We start from the raw sequence: 15,434 nt of genomic DNA on the forward strand, positions 1-15,434 counted from the left end.
TTTTCACTCTACAAAAGTTTAAACGAAAGCTCCTTGTATGTACTTTAAAGTGTCAATACTCAAGACGGACTGGCAATACCATGTTAGGTTAGTGAGGATTCGGACATGCCTGGAAATGTGTCGAGCGGTGCATGCTGAGTGGGTAGTGGGCAGGCAGTGGCCGGTACGTTGGGCGGATACAAATGTAATGGTCCACCAAATCACGATCAAGAGGAACAATCGCATAAAAATAGCATTACGATGGCAGCTTTGCGGAATAATTTACTGCAATACCATGCGATGCGTGATGGGGTGATTCTCACCACTGAATTGTAACTTCATTTTCCATGTAGGTACTCCTAACAAAACACCAGCTCAGTGTGTTGGTAAAGACTATTTTTTCCATTCGTGATACGGGTCTTCTTATTAAATAAATGGTGTTGGTCAAATAGTTTGCTGGTATTCTTACGCATTTTATTATTTTTTTATTTGATTTAATATGGTTACCAAAGGTTTTTTTTAAAATTAATTTTGCAGACATTTCTACTTTTTTGTTTTCTTTTTTTTTTAAGAGAAATATTTGTGTTTTTGTTATTTACACAAATATTTCAATTTCATACTATTTCTGTGAGTCTAAGCGGCTCATTATTAGAAATAGGTATCAAATTGGGGTAGAGTGGGTTCGAACCGAGAAACTTTGACTTAAGAGTCCGCGACACTAACCACGGGACCACAACCCGACACAAACCATCTTAAAATAAATAACGCTGTTCCTCTCCAATAAAGAGACTTAGCTCTTGTGCTTGAAGAGGGACTTACACCTTTTATTTATTCTTTATGTTTGTGGGTGACATATTTTTATTGTGTTTTTTTTTGTATTTTTGTGTATTTCATTTCTTCTCATTTTTTTTTATTTCCCTATATTTACTCAATACGAGAGGTTTCTGCTTATTTGAGTAAATGGGTATTATAGAAATATATCAATGAGTGTTAAACGGTCGAAAGTGCGGAAGTGAAGGATCCCACGTCGAAGGACATTACTGCTGTATAGAAAAGGTCATGGGGGAGGAATAGTAGGCAGAAAACAGAGAATTAGAACAATGAACGGGAGGTTGCATACCCGTACTCATACAATATAACGATATTTTTAAACACTCGATACTTCTAATTTATCAGAATAGGCATGTGTAATTTGAAATGAATTTCTTAGGGCGATATTATATAAAAGTTTTCAAACAAAATTTATTGTAAAGCGTATTCTTTCTCATCAATGAATGAATTTACTTTGATTCATTCATTCAAAGTCATTAAATTTATATAAAAAATATTTGAACACTTTTAAATTTGGATCAATGCCGTGTTTCGTTATATCCCACATAATCTGTCCAACCTACGCGAGTGTTTGCATATAATTTTATTCGCTTACATTGTGTTAAAAATATTTTCATAAAAAAATATTAATTTTTATTTTAACATTTTACTTGGTAAATACCACTATTCCTTAAAATCTATTTCGTGTATTTCGATGCATTCATCGTCGTTATTAAACATCAATAGTGATGCTGAATGCATTGAATGCAACGAAAATAGACTTGAATAAATAGTGGTATTTACAGAGTAAAGATTGAATAAAAAAATAATAGATATTACCGTAAAGTGACTGCCGATTTAATTAATGACATTTGGCAAACAAAGGATAAATCATAGACTAAACAAAGAAATTGCGTTTTTTTATATCTACATTCAATTGATTCATAAGTATAACACTGAACCCATACTCGAGGATGAAAGTTCAAGAATGGTGGAGTGGGTGCCTACTTAAATAAATAAGTAATATTGGCTGTTTCATTTAGTAGACATCTAATTGACAGTTCAGATAAAATTCTGATAACTGTGTCGCTAAATTAATTACATTTGAATTTATTTTGCTATTTACTTATGATCAATGTTTGAACACAATAGACATTATTTCTGGATGGTCAATATACAAATGAAGATGTTTTGCTATTAGTATTATATTGATGTGCAGTATAAAGATAAATTTAGGTCTCAAACTAAAAACTAAAGTATTTTTGTCATTGAAATTTATTAAATAAAAAAAAACATCTTGATTATTTTGGACATTGCGGCGGGATAATCAATAGCCCGCAACCAATTTTTGTTTAAATCCAGGTAACATTTAACGTAATTGAATTTCTTGCTAAAAAATAGATTATGTGTAGAAAAAAAACAAGTTTTTAATCGAAATAAATATATGGTTTCGAAAAGAAAAGAGTTATTAAAAAGTGAGGAGTTAAAAAAAATTATTCTACATATCTAATATATGAAAGCAGAGTGAATGCTGTTGAAATGCGCTCCCTCAGACGAATGTGTGGAAAATCATTGTATGACAAAATTAAAAACGAAGATATAAGAAAGGAATGTAAGGCTGAACGAGGAATAATTGAAAAGATTAGAAAGAGCTCTTTGCGGTGGTATGGACATGTGGAGCGAATGGATAGCGAGAGAATGACTAAGAAAATATATGTGGCGAATGTGAGAGGGAAAACAGAACGTGGACGACCGAAAAAGACTTGGCACGATCAGATTAATCAGAACCTAAAATCTGGCGGTGTCAAAAGTCTGCGTAATCGGAGGGCATATATGACTAGATGTATGGATGTGAAGGAGGCTAGGAGTGTATGTCAGGACAGAAGAGTGTGGCGTTCCATCCTCTCTGCCTACCCCTGCGGGGAAACGGCGTGATGGTAGTAGTAGTAGTAGTAGTAGTAGTAGTAGTAGTAGTAGTATATATTGTCCACGGAATACACGTGTGGCTTCTCGAGAAGTCGGTCGCGTACTGAATTGTTTATTCGAGAGTACACCCTTAATTGCTGAATAATTTAAATTTTCAAATAATTCATTGTCGTTCGTTGTATTAATTAAGGGGCTCTTATTGTAATATATTTAAAAAATAGAGGTTATAATTAATTAATTAAAATAAAATAATTTATAAAGTTTACTATAGAGATAAGAGTTTTTTTCTGAATATGTATTCTGAATTCATCTTGACAGCGAATTGAGATCTTTCTACTTATATGTAAATAATGACCGATCTGTTTTGTCAAATTTGTATTTTTACGAACGCTCCCAGAGAGCATATTGTGCGTGACAATGTGCCAGACATTACTCAGCTGATGTCTGAAGTGTCATCTGGCTATGAGTAATAACGAAAGACGTAGGTACTCTATTTACAATATACATACGTATGGGACGACGACCAACTTTACGGGCGGGAAGCTGGAGAGCGTCGGTCCGGCGAGATGCGAGCAGCCCGCCGCGCCACGTGTGCGCAATCTGTTTGGGGAATTCTAAAAATTATAACTAACGGGAAAATCCGAGGAAAGAACGATGATGTATGGGCAGAGGCCAGTCGGACGTATGTACAATATATACATACACGGACCTGCATACACACAAACTTTTACTAGACGTCTCACCCCTTCGATTAACAACAACTACCATGGGTAATGTGATCTTACCAGCACTCAGCGCACTGAACTTGGCAAACGGGTCTTTGCTGTTTTGGAACCGATGGCACCAAATACTGTTCAACAGCAGTCAAAAACAGTGAGACTGACATGGTTAGTAGAAAAAAAACTGAAAACGCATTTTAAAGAAATAATTTCCACAATTTTCTTTTCCCCAATTTGATCACAACGAAACACGCCCGAGTTAGTATTTTAGAAAAATGGCGCCTCATAAATTATGAATATTATTATAATTATTATTTTCATTGGTTCGATTTCCAAAAGTGGACTTAATGCTAGATATTTCTTAAGCTGATTTTATTTTAAATATCACCCGCTTCCGTTGGGAATTTATGATCTAATGCAATGCTCTATGCATCATTGGATGCGACAAGGACCTTAAGAATATTTTTTTTAATATATAATTTTTAGGCACGATTGCAGTTCAAATCAATAAGGCGATTACTCAATTTACTTTTGATACGGTTCATGCTTGAAATATATTTTCGCATAAATATGTATAGTGAAACAGAAAATGCTAGTTCTTTTAAACTGATTATATTATGAGTCAGAAATTCTATTCCAGGTGTTTAAAATCACGTCAAGTCATTAGAGCTTTCAAACCAGGCCGCTTACGTTCAACTGACCTGTTTGACTGAAAATTGTAATAAAATATTATTAAATTAAAATAATAATAACAAAAAAATGTTGGTCACTAAGCCAAATCAATTAGATACCGGCGGAAGTAATATCTCTAGACGCGACAGAAGCCAAGACAAGAATTGAGTGAAAAAAAAACTAGTTCAATTTACTTCGGACGCTATGAAAATTGTGTGTAATTCATTAGTCGTTCACTAAAATAGCACTTTTATTATTTTGTACTCAAATATAATATATGCGCGATATAGCGGATGTGATAATATTGTATGAATAAAAGTTCAATTTATTGACGGAGCTCTTTGTCGGTTATATAAAATTTTAAAAAATCATTATTTTTACATAAAATCAAGAGCTACTTTAAATACTACTACTGTACCTTGTCCGCACCTAATGGTGCATAGGGCACTTCATCAAATTGATGCGATGTTAAAAAAAAGGCACGGGATCAATCCTACGCTTCAGGGTCCAGTCCAGGGTAATATCAAATAAGTATAATGGTAAAAAACGCTTACATTTATTTTGACCCCTCTTGGTAATAGAATCTGAGACCTCTAACATAGTAGTTAAATACGCTAACTGTTTTTTTATGGAGGCGGTACCTACTAAAAATAAGGTACATTTCACTACAAATTGAATTATGAAAATAATATTTTAGCAATATTTAAAATGCTAGATCATTTTTACAAATCCAAAGATTTTTTAAAAATAAAAAAGTTTTTGTAACAAATCGAGTGTTTATAGTGTGTATAGTTGGTATGTTACACAACTAAATAATTTCGATACTTAATTTTACGCATTTTAAACTCTGAACGTAATTAAATTGATTAGGATGCACTCTGAACTACTAAAATCTTTTTATTTGAACTACGTGTATATACAATACACAAACATATTTAAAATACATATACATAAAACACATATTATCTTTTCACAACTGTGTGCAAAGAAGATTCACAATAAATATCACACGAAAATCAAGGGAGAAGAAAAAATCAGGTTTATAAAGCAGTTAAGGTAATAATTATTCTTTGCAGTTTTGATATAAATATGCATTTACTAGCTAACCATCACCCCGCAGGAGTAGGCAGAGAAAATACAACGCTCACTAATCTATCTTTTCAAACAATCTTCGCCTCTTCCATATTCATACATCTCTTTATGCATACCTGCCGATTATTTCGACTCCTGATCTGATCACTTTCAATACTTGATGTGTGTTTGAAATACTTGATTCAAGTTTTCCTCGGCTCCTTTTTTCAACTACATTTACCTCATACATAAGAATGTGATTTTAAATAAAGTATCTAATGACGCATCTAATCAATGTTGTGTTGTTTTGATCATTTATATCATGATGGCAAGGTGATCACGTGCTCTTCGGAAAACAACAACAGCCGAAAATATTGCCTTTTTAAAACTCCATTATTATGTTTTCCAGGAACTGTCAAATGTCAGAATGATCTTTGAATAAAGAATGGAACAGTATTTGAATTTGAAATACCTCAGTACGTTCGAGTTCGAGCGGTGCCAGGTATTTGAATCTCCCGCCAGCGGATGTCCGGTTCCAACCATGGATGTGAAATGATAATCGGTAGCAACTGTAGTAGGTACCACGTTCGTAAATGCACTTTTTAAGATTCAGAAATGGGCGGCAATCTGCGCGCGCGCGTGCTGTGAACTCGGGCCGTGTTCGCGAATGAATGGCATAAGTATTTATTATTATGTGCCGGCCGCTGTATGAGATTCGCATTCCTAACTAGGCGCACTGCTGAATGCTAAATAGGCCAGGGATCACACATTAACCATGCGAAGTGACCCCTGGCTTTAAAGCAATTATTAGACAATAGTTATCATTGTGGAGAGTATGTTTTTTTATAGCATAGATAAGGGAAGAGCATAAGACGCCTTATCGCAAAGTACCCTCAAAAATAAGTTTTGTTGTTTACTATTTTTGGTAAAAAATATTTTGTTTATGTATTTTATTAATGTGTCACTTCCTCACTAGATAGTTATACATACGAAAGATGTATCTAGTTAAACATACAATGTATCAATGAGTCGTTAATGTCGGTATTGTTTCAATTAAAAGTTTCACCTTATCACGTATAAAAAAGACCATATATTACAATAAGATACTGATCCTCAACCCCTGTATCCTAACATGTGCGTATCCAATGCGCTGTAATTCGATATAAACGCATCCCCATTCGTTATGTTTAATCAAATTTCCAACTGGATGTGCAATAATTCGATATTCGTAAAAACTTTCAAATTTCCTCTATTCAAGAAACGCCAAATTGTTTTTTTTACAAGTAAAAATACTCTGTGTTTTTCTCTTCACAAATATTAAATAAAAACAAATTGTTTTACTCTCTGAAAGTGTCAAATACGCGCCATACTCTCAGACAAATTACCATTGATTTTTTTATACTTTTGGATATTCATAAAATACTACCTCAAATTTAGCTGTTTTTCATTACACTAAAAATCACTCGTTAAACACCATTCAAGTATTCCCCTAATATAAAAACCTAAATAATAAATCTCAGTCAATTAAATAAACTACGTATTTAAATTTCAAAGAACAAGGTGGAAAAATTCATATTTAAATATCATATAACCCGCAAAATAAATAAGACAAACGTCGTCCCCATAGGAAAGTGTGCAGCCGTGTACCGAGTACACATTGCCTCTCTTTATTATTTCCTTGAAATTTAGGGAGAATTACCAAAAAACATGCAACTCGCACCAGAGCATGTCTCTGTTAGAACTTCCTGTCACACGGCGGGTAGCTAGAACATTACCGGAAGTATCTAGCGTGTAAGCCGTGTAAGGAAGTGAAATACTACTTGAGGTTATACTTTTTATTGGGGGGGTATAATAGCGATAGGTACCTACACAAAGGAGCCATTTGATTCCCGAAACACATTATGCAATCTGAATGGAGTTACGAGTTACAAAACCCAGGAAGCAACTGCCTAAGATTTTGTACATTACGTGCTTAGAGACAAAACACTATAGTAAAAAAAATATGTGCATCGGACCCCAATATCTTATAATGTCAATAGTTAACTTTACTCGCATAAATCTTTTAAAATAAAAATGTTAATGTTTCTTAAAAAAGTTCAATCTCTTAAAGTTATTAACGAATTGCACTGAAAATTTGAAAAAAGAGTTGCATTCGAATGCGCGCGTGTATTTATTTTAGAGGTAAAAATGTTTTTTAAATGCGAAATTACAATGTCAGCGCCATCTGTTGATCGTAACAGCAATACAAGTAATACTAAACATTGCTCATACACAGTCTTGACAAATGCAGTCAATATGTTGTTAAATAGATTTTTTTTAAATATTTATATTTATAGATTGGCAAGCATTTCAAAATGAAATATATTATATGAGAAATGTTATGCTGTCAATTTTATTTCTTTACCATTTAACCAGACTGAGCTACTGCAACCTTATTAGTGCATAGGGTATCGCATCAGATCAACACGGTGTTGATTCGATCGTTAATTATATGAAGATGTGATCAGTCTGCGCTCCAGTTCTGAGAGATGAGTGGGTTTATATTTTAAGGCATACAGATGACGTACGTGAAGGAACTCAGAGCGAAGGACATTACATATGATGAGACACTCGCGCTGTCTTTGCTTGATGATTTTAAAATTTCCGAATAAGAAAAATGTTATGTGGAGTTTAATCGAAGAAAATCTGTCTCAATTTTATGAGATATTTATTTTATTAATAAATTTCCATTAATTCTTACTGTAAGAAATAAATTATGGGTTTAAGATAGCTAAAGTATGATACACATAATTTAGAGTGCAAATTTTCTGAATAATAAAAAAATGCGGCTTGGATGTTTTTTTTCCTGTATTTTTTATACTCATAATTTTGCGACCCATCGATTGAGCGCATCAGCATTAATGCGTTAGAGAGTTGTGTCACTCAGAAGGCGGCTGACGTCCGTAGCTGCCAATCTCGATGCACCATAATGAAGCGACAGACTCTTTATCAAAAGCCACATCCACCACCGTATCAGTAGCTCATTAAATAATATTGGCACCGACAACTTTTTATGAACGTCCCGAGCTTCAAAGTTCTTAGTCACCTCACAAATTGAAAAACATCATGTTAAACTCAAACTTAAAGTTAAAGCTTTTAACTTATGCAGATTAACCGCTAGTTTGCAGTTTCATTGTGTCGAATGATTCTCGGGTGCATCAATATTCAAAGGCGCAGGAAAAATGGAATAAGGATTAGGTTCAGCTGGGTTAGTAAAAATATCGGATCTATTACAGGCAGGATCGGCGCCAGGTATTCAAATGATGCACATTCTTCTGAATATAATTAACCGAAAAAAGATGTGCATAATGTAATGCGTGCTTAATAACTGTAAGCCTATTTTGGGTTGCATCCTTTTGCTATTGTTATCTAAAAATGAATTGAGCCTTCGGTTTGACATAATCAAGTCTATTCTTAAATTTGCTGATATTCATGTAAGTAGGCGTGATTAATATTTTATATATATATATATATATATATATATATATATATATATATATATATATATATATATATATATATATATATATATATATATATATATATATATATATATATATATATATATTCGTAAAATACTATCGATTTTACTATTTGTTTGTTCTATTTCACTCTAACATTGAATTTAACGCCTAAGGACTTTATATATATTTATTTATTAATTGAAAATAATAAACAAATGATTTGCAAATAATCAATTGGTAATATATTGGTATTGGTATAGTATAAAGTACAGTATAACTATTAAGATTTTAGATAAATAGATAAAATGGTTTTTCAATAACGGCCAAAATAGAGCACGTCGCACTGTGTTTTAAGTGATTTATGCCACCCTATGACAAGTCCTGTAAATTCGTAAATTCCCAGACTACCAGATTCCTTTCGTATAAAGAGATGCTTTGTCAAATATTTAATATCAAATGGTATTGAAAAGGTTTATTTAACCAATGCAGTTGTTATACTTATGAATCTTCAAATTAATCAAATTGATGACAAACTCATCGTCAGAGCAATAATAAACGTCAATGGAGAGCTCAAGAGGTGACACATTGCCAATTGATTTTCTTCTTCTAAGAAGCGCAAATTATTTTAATCTGTACATCTAAGAATCGATGTTAAATTAAAATGTTCTTTGATGGTGAAGAGCATTATTCAAAGAAGAGAGATTTTCATAATATAATATAAAATACTGATGTATTGAGAGACTGACTGCATCCATGACAGATATGGGATTACATGTACTTTCATTTATTGATTCGGCAGTCACTTTGTAATATCTATCCATTTTTATTTAATTTTGCAACATTTTGAAACAATATAAATTCATAAAAATATTAACAATAATAGACCATAATCAACCACTTGACAATAACTAAAGGCTCCTTCTATTGTCTATGTTTTAACTGTAAAAAAAACTCCTACTCCCTCTTAATCCTTCAACATTAAAATTTAAACATAGCTTCACATACGGCGTTTGAAAATTATACGGAATGCATCGAAACACGTGTCACAATAATAATAATAAAATAAAAATAAAACCTTATCCGCACCCCAATGGTGCATAGGGCACTGCTTCATATAAACGCAGTGTTATCTTGATCGTTTACACATGAAAGAAAGGTGATCAGCTCTCCGCTCCAGGTACCAGTCCAGGGTAATATTGAATAAATATTACAGTGAAAAAATCACTTAGATTTATTTGACCCCCCCTGGGAATCGAACCCGGGACCTCCAGAACGGTAGCCGTGCGTGTTGACCATTACACTACGGAGGCGGACAATAGATATATAACAATAGATATAAGAAACCTATCACCACGAGTAGGATAAAATTAAGAAAGATGTGTAGAGATGGTTTGGTCATGTGGAACGTATGAGTGAGGAAAGAACGGTTAAACAAATTTATGAGGCGAATGTAGTTGGAAAAAGAAGCAGAGGAAGACCGAGGAAAACCTGGCACAATCAGGTATGTCAAATACTTGAAAGTGGCCGGGTCAGGAGTCGTAATAATCGTCGGGTATGTATGAGGAGATGCATGAATGTAGAAGAGGCGAAGAATGTTTGCAAAGACAGAATGGTGTGGCGTTCGATCCTCTCTGCCGACCCCTGCGGGGTAGCGGCGTGATGGTTTAGTTAGTTAGTTAGTTAGATATAAGAAACAGTGGTATTTACCGAGTAAAACTTGAATTAAAAATGGGGGATGATACCACTGATTTAGGATGATCCTGCACTGTACCCACATCCACCGCAAGCAGTTCCAAGTATCCAAGTATCTGAGTTCGGAGAACCGAAGAAACCAGACCCATTTCCGCGTTTAATGGCGCATGGTTCGCCGTTCCCGCCGCCTGCCGCCTTTACGACTACCGATTGGCACTTTTTATTTTTGTTTATTCGAAATGCTCTTGACCCCGGTCTCGGTGGTTTCCTACAAAGTGTCAACATGCCCTCTAGTTTATTACAACGATTTCTGAATGCATAGTTCGTGACAATGTGTGACCTATAAACCTATATCAATTCACTCTACATTACATTAAAGCAATTGTGTCGTTTTTTATATATATTTTTATCTCTATATGACCGTTTGGCAACCGTGCATGAAGTCCCAGGTTCAATTCCTAGGGGGGTTTGGGTTTTGTTATTTTAATATTTGAAAAAAAAATAGTGAGGAGATGCAAGAATGTAGAAGAGACAAAGATTGCGTACAAAGACAGATTGGTGTGGCATTATATTCTCTCTGCCTAACCCTGCGGGTAAGCGGCGTGATAACCAGTTAGTTAGTTGATATTTTATTATAACACTGGACTGATACTTAAAGCGCAGGACGGATTACCTTCCTTCATTTAAGATAATTAGCGATCAAGATAAAACTGCTTTTATATAATACAGTGCCCCATGCACTATTGCATGGGCATAGGAATCAAAATAAAGAGAAGGAGAAAGAAACAATGTTGACAGATATTATTTTTGTTATGCTGAACCAGCGATACATCCACATGTGATGTTAATTATAAGATTTGATATCAAAATAATAATAATAAAGTATTTCCGAGAAGAAATACGAGGCTCTTTTTGTGAAATAAATCAAAACAAGGTGTTGAAGTCCAGAGATTTCCATTAAAATTTCAGCAGTACGCTTCTTTACGGAGGTAATAAATTTGATGAAGTACCATTCTTTTTTGAATATGCGACATGACTAACTCGAGTGTTTTTAAACAATGTTGAAAGAAAATCCACCGATTTTAGAGTCTAGATAAAGCGGACGATGTACTAATGCGACATTCGTAGGTTCGACACGTATGGCTGAATGGCGCATAAATCATCCATCCGTCTCAATCGCACATTATCATTTATACTGGTACTGCGATGACCGATGACAAAAGAAATAGAAAAAAAATAGGATTCGTATTGGCCTCATCGGGGAGATTGGATACGTATATTTGAATGTACAAATAAATATCAAGTGGTATCCGGCTATACAATTCCCTAAATCTACTGTAGGTACAATAAACCACAGACTGGGACACAAACTTTAGTTTTATTGTTTGGTGAACGTTCTAGCCCAGGGGTGGGAAACCTTTTAATTTTTAAAGCCATATTCATTTAGCTGATTCAACACAAGGCTGCGTTTGTAAAAAAAGTCAATCCATCGACTACTTTACGGTTTTTACTTACGGAAGCTGAATTTTTAAATTTAAAGATATTTTTAATCGGCAAAATTAAAAAGGCCGTATCACAGTAGCCAACAGGCCGAATGCAGTCGTTAGGTGGCAGGTTGCTTACCCCTATTCTAACCAAAACACGAATAAAAAATTCGATGTAATGATTTCGAAGATTTAAAAATGTACGCATTTTTTATATATTTAAATATTTACTAAATTTGTAATTATTGAAAAAAACACTCGTGGATTCAAAAGTTACGTTCTAAGAATTATTTCCATTTTATTCCTACTACACATTTTTACTAAAACGAGAAATCAACTACGAATAGATGAATGGGAAGATTGGAGTGATAAAAATAAAGCCAAATATTGACATATTCATAGTACAAAACCAGGCGTACCCATCTCATAAAATGTTAATATCAACTTTGTTTTATTGGTATCACACATTTTGAGTGTGTCCAAATACTTGTGCACACATCTGGGAATTCTCCACTTCCTTTTTTTAATTTTGCCATCTCAACACAGATGTTTATTTTATTTGTTTTTATTTTATTTAAACTTCATGTACAGAAAATAAATAAGTACATTGGCGGGCTTATTGCCAAAAAGCAATATCTTCCAACCCACCAAAAACAGACTAGCGATATTGAACAAAACGTTTGATACCATCAAGTTCAACTGAAGAAGTTCAGAAGTTTGTCTCTGTATTTACAGGGATATCTTTTATCTATCATAGGCTGGTAAGGCAGTTTACAGAACATCTGGGTATTTTACCCAGATTTCCAGATTTTTAGATTCTTCTTCGTCCATGTTGGGATGTCAAAAAAATGTAAAAAGACCACTACTTGTTTGTTAACAATTTGTGGTCACACTCAAAATGTTATAAATATTATCGTGAATACAGAGAGATACGGATTCCCAAAGGTGGGCAATGAAAAGTATTGAAATCGAGTCAAATAAGTTAGGGAATCTATGATCTATCGCAATACATCAAATACATATTCATATTTGGACCTTAGGGGTTTACTCTGGTACTCGTTTTTTTTAATACATAATTACTTCTACATAAAAAATATTAAAGAGTTTAGCTTACCCTTGATGCTCTGACTCCTTTGCTTCCTCTTGCGGTGCCCTCCCGAGGAGGGCGAGGACGAGGGCAGGGGTCGCGGCAGGTCGGGCTCCGAGAGCGGCTCCTGGCAGTGCAGCGTGGTGGTCACGGGGGCGCGGGGCCCCCCGGGAGGCCCGCGGACCAGCGCGCTGGGGCTGCCCACGCGCGGGGCCTCCACGCGAGGCACTTCGCTTGGAACTGAGGTCACCTGCGGGAATGGAAATCAAAACATATTTTTTAAAAATTCTAAGGAATAAATGTATAAAATAATAATACAGTATTTAGGTATAATCGATTTGTGTGACTTTGGACTCCTTAACAAAAAATTAATCAGTAATTATTTTAATTTATAACACAACAAATCAAAAAGTAAAAAGAAGATTCTCACCAACTAAAAAATCAATTTTGGCATGCGAATCTTTTTAATTTATTAGCGGTATCCATTTCCATTATTTTATTTGTATTTTATATACAAACTTGCCCTTCTGAAATTTTACAGTTTTTTTCTTCAAATAAATAGAAGCACGATCTATGAAATGTTCGAAAATTCAAAAATATCCTTAGAACTTCCAATATTAAAAGTTGAAACCTTCTTTTAAAAATTAGGATTTACAAAAAGCGATCAATGTCCACAGGTTTTCAAATTTAAAGGTTAGGTAATTGAATTTTACTCGCTAGTAATAATATTTCTGTTTTTTTTAATGTACGGTTTGTTGATTCACAAAACATACGACTAAAGTCTAAACATGTCTAAGGTTAACACAACTTTTTTTTTTAAAGAATGCAAACTTTTATAAAAAAAATTATACCTTTAATACGGTCTTTGATGTTTTTCTTTCCCTCGAGAGATAAGCACCTATAGAGTGTCTTCTGCGACTGGATCCTGGAAGAGTCATGGTGTGAAAGACGTCGTCTTGGCCTCCGAACTCCTGGCCTCTCCTCTTCACCGGGGGGGCCTGCTGAATCTCCGGACCCCTGATTTCTGCGCAAGACCTCAGCGAGGTGTTTCTGCTGTGCGTGAACCGCCGGCTGGTCCTCATGGAGAACGGGTCTGAATGATTAGGGGGAGCTATGTCCGCGGGCCTCGGCTCTCCGAGCAAGATGGACTGAGCGTCACCAGAGCTGGCGGCATTCGCGGACAGTGACCTCAGCAGCGATCTGAAACTCCTCTTGTTGGGATCGGCTCTAGGAGAAGGCATCCCCCCATTCGGGATGAGGTAGGCGCTGCTCGTCGGGCTCTTGGGGCTCAGGGGGGAGTCTCTCCTCCGGAGACTGGAAGGTTCTCCCAAACTCAAGGTTCTCGGTTTGACGATATTATTGTTTGCGTTGATGTAGCCGTCGCCGAGCTTGTTGGCGCCCATTTTAATTTCTCTGTGCCTGAACGGGTTCGAATCGGGCTGGATGTACAAATCGTTCTTCGGCATCGCGAAATATGATGGATTATCTGAAACAAGAGAAAAAATAAACGTATAAGCTCGATTGAATCACCCGTATAATATTTACAAGAATAATACGAGTATATTATCCCGCAACAAAAAATATGGTATAATGGGAATTATACTAGTGTAACCACAGCATGGATTATATTTTACGTAATAATATTTAGGTTTGATTTAGTGTAAATATAAAAAAAAAAGCTATTGTTACACATTTCAGTAACTTTTGTGGCAGGCGATTGATAACAATACAATATACAACCAATGAATAGGGTAAACAAGGTAACAATGAAATGGGTGATCCGAGGCGCTATTGTGACCGCCGCAGATGAAGTACTCTGTATTCTTCTCGTTGGACGTGAGTCAATGCGAAGGCAAGCAGTCATATCGGTCACATCAAAGATTAATTGACGAATCTATTCAGTTGTCTGGTACCGATTCAACGGGAGTATGTACCTATACATGGCGAGCTTGCATCACTGGCACTGTGCACTCGCTGCACTGTCGTCCGCTCGTCACTCGGGGCGCAACTATAATACAGTATTGTGGTCCTCTGTCATCTGACCCGTGGGTCTGCTAGGCCTAAGGGTCCACTTTACGGCGTTTCATATTCCTAACACGACATAAGGTCCCCAATTGCGAGAATTGTTTTATCTACGACCACATTTTTTTCTAGACGTACGTATAAGGACATAAATCAACAAGGCGCGCTCATTGTAAGTCGTAAATTTGGAATCACCGAACGTTTTTACTATAAAGTAACTTCGGCCACTCCGCATAGCTCCCGTTCATGTAGATATTTGAAAAATGCGTCGGTATTTGGTGTCTAATACCGACAGCCCGTAAATGCGTCAGTCGAGTTTATATTAAGCCGATATTTTGAACTTTACCAGTAAAGTAAAATGTGTTTGAAGATCTTTACCCTGTTTCGAAACACAACTTCGGCGCTTCTGGCGTTTAGGATAACGAACGGATGTTGCATTCAATATTTATAATTTAACAGATAAAGATTT

At 35.2% G+C, this 15,434-nt stretch overlaps 1 protein-coding gene across 1 annotated transcript in view; it reads right to left on the minus strand.

Annotated features, from left to right (window-relative positions):
- Positions 1-15,434, minus strand: part of stumps (DBB domain-containing protein stumps) — a 54,174-nt gene that overhangs the window by 23,572 nt on the left and 15,168 nt on the right. Inside the window, exons 2-3 of the mRNA XM_088267755.1 lie at positions 13,795-14,429; positions 12,971-13,193 (exon numbers count right to left, since the gene is read on the minus strand). Of these exons, the coding sequence (XP_088123881.1) occupies positions 12,971-13,193; positions 13,795-14,429 (858 nt within the window). The remainder of the gene's footprint in view (positions 1-12,970; positions 13,194-13,794; positions 14,430-15,434) is intronic.

The sequence above is a fragment of the Brachycentrus maculatus genome, unplaced genomic scaffold (genome assembly GCF_059751285.1).
Source record: "Brachycentrus maculatus isolate JH-2025_06_01 unplaced genomic scaffold, ASM5975128v1 h1tg000305l, whole genome shotgun sequence".
In the NCBI taxonomy this organism is placed as follows: Eukaryota; Metazoa; Arthropoda; class Insecta; order Trichoptera; family Brachycentridae; genus Brachycentrus; species Brachycentrus maculatus.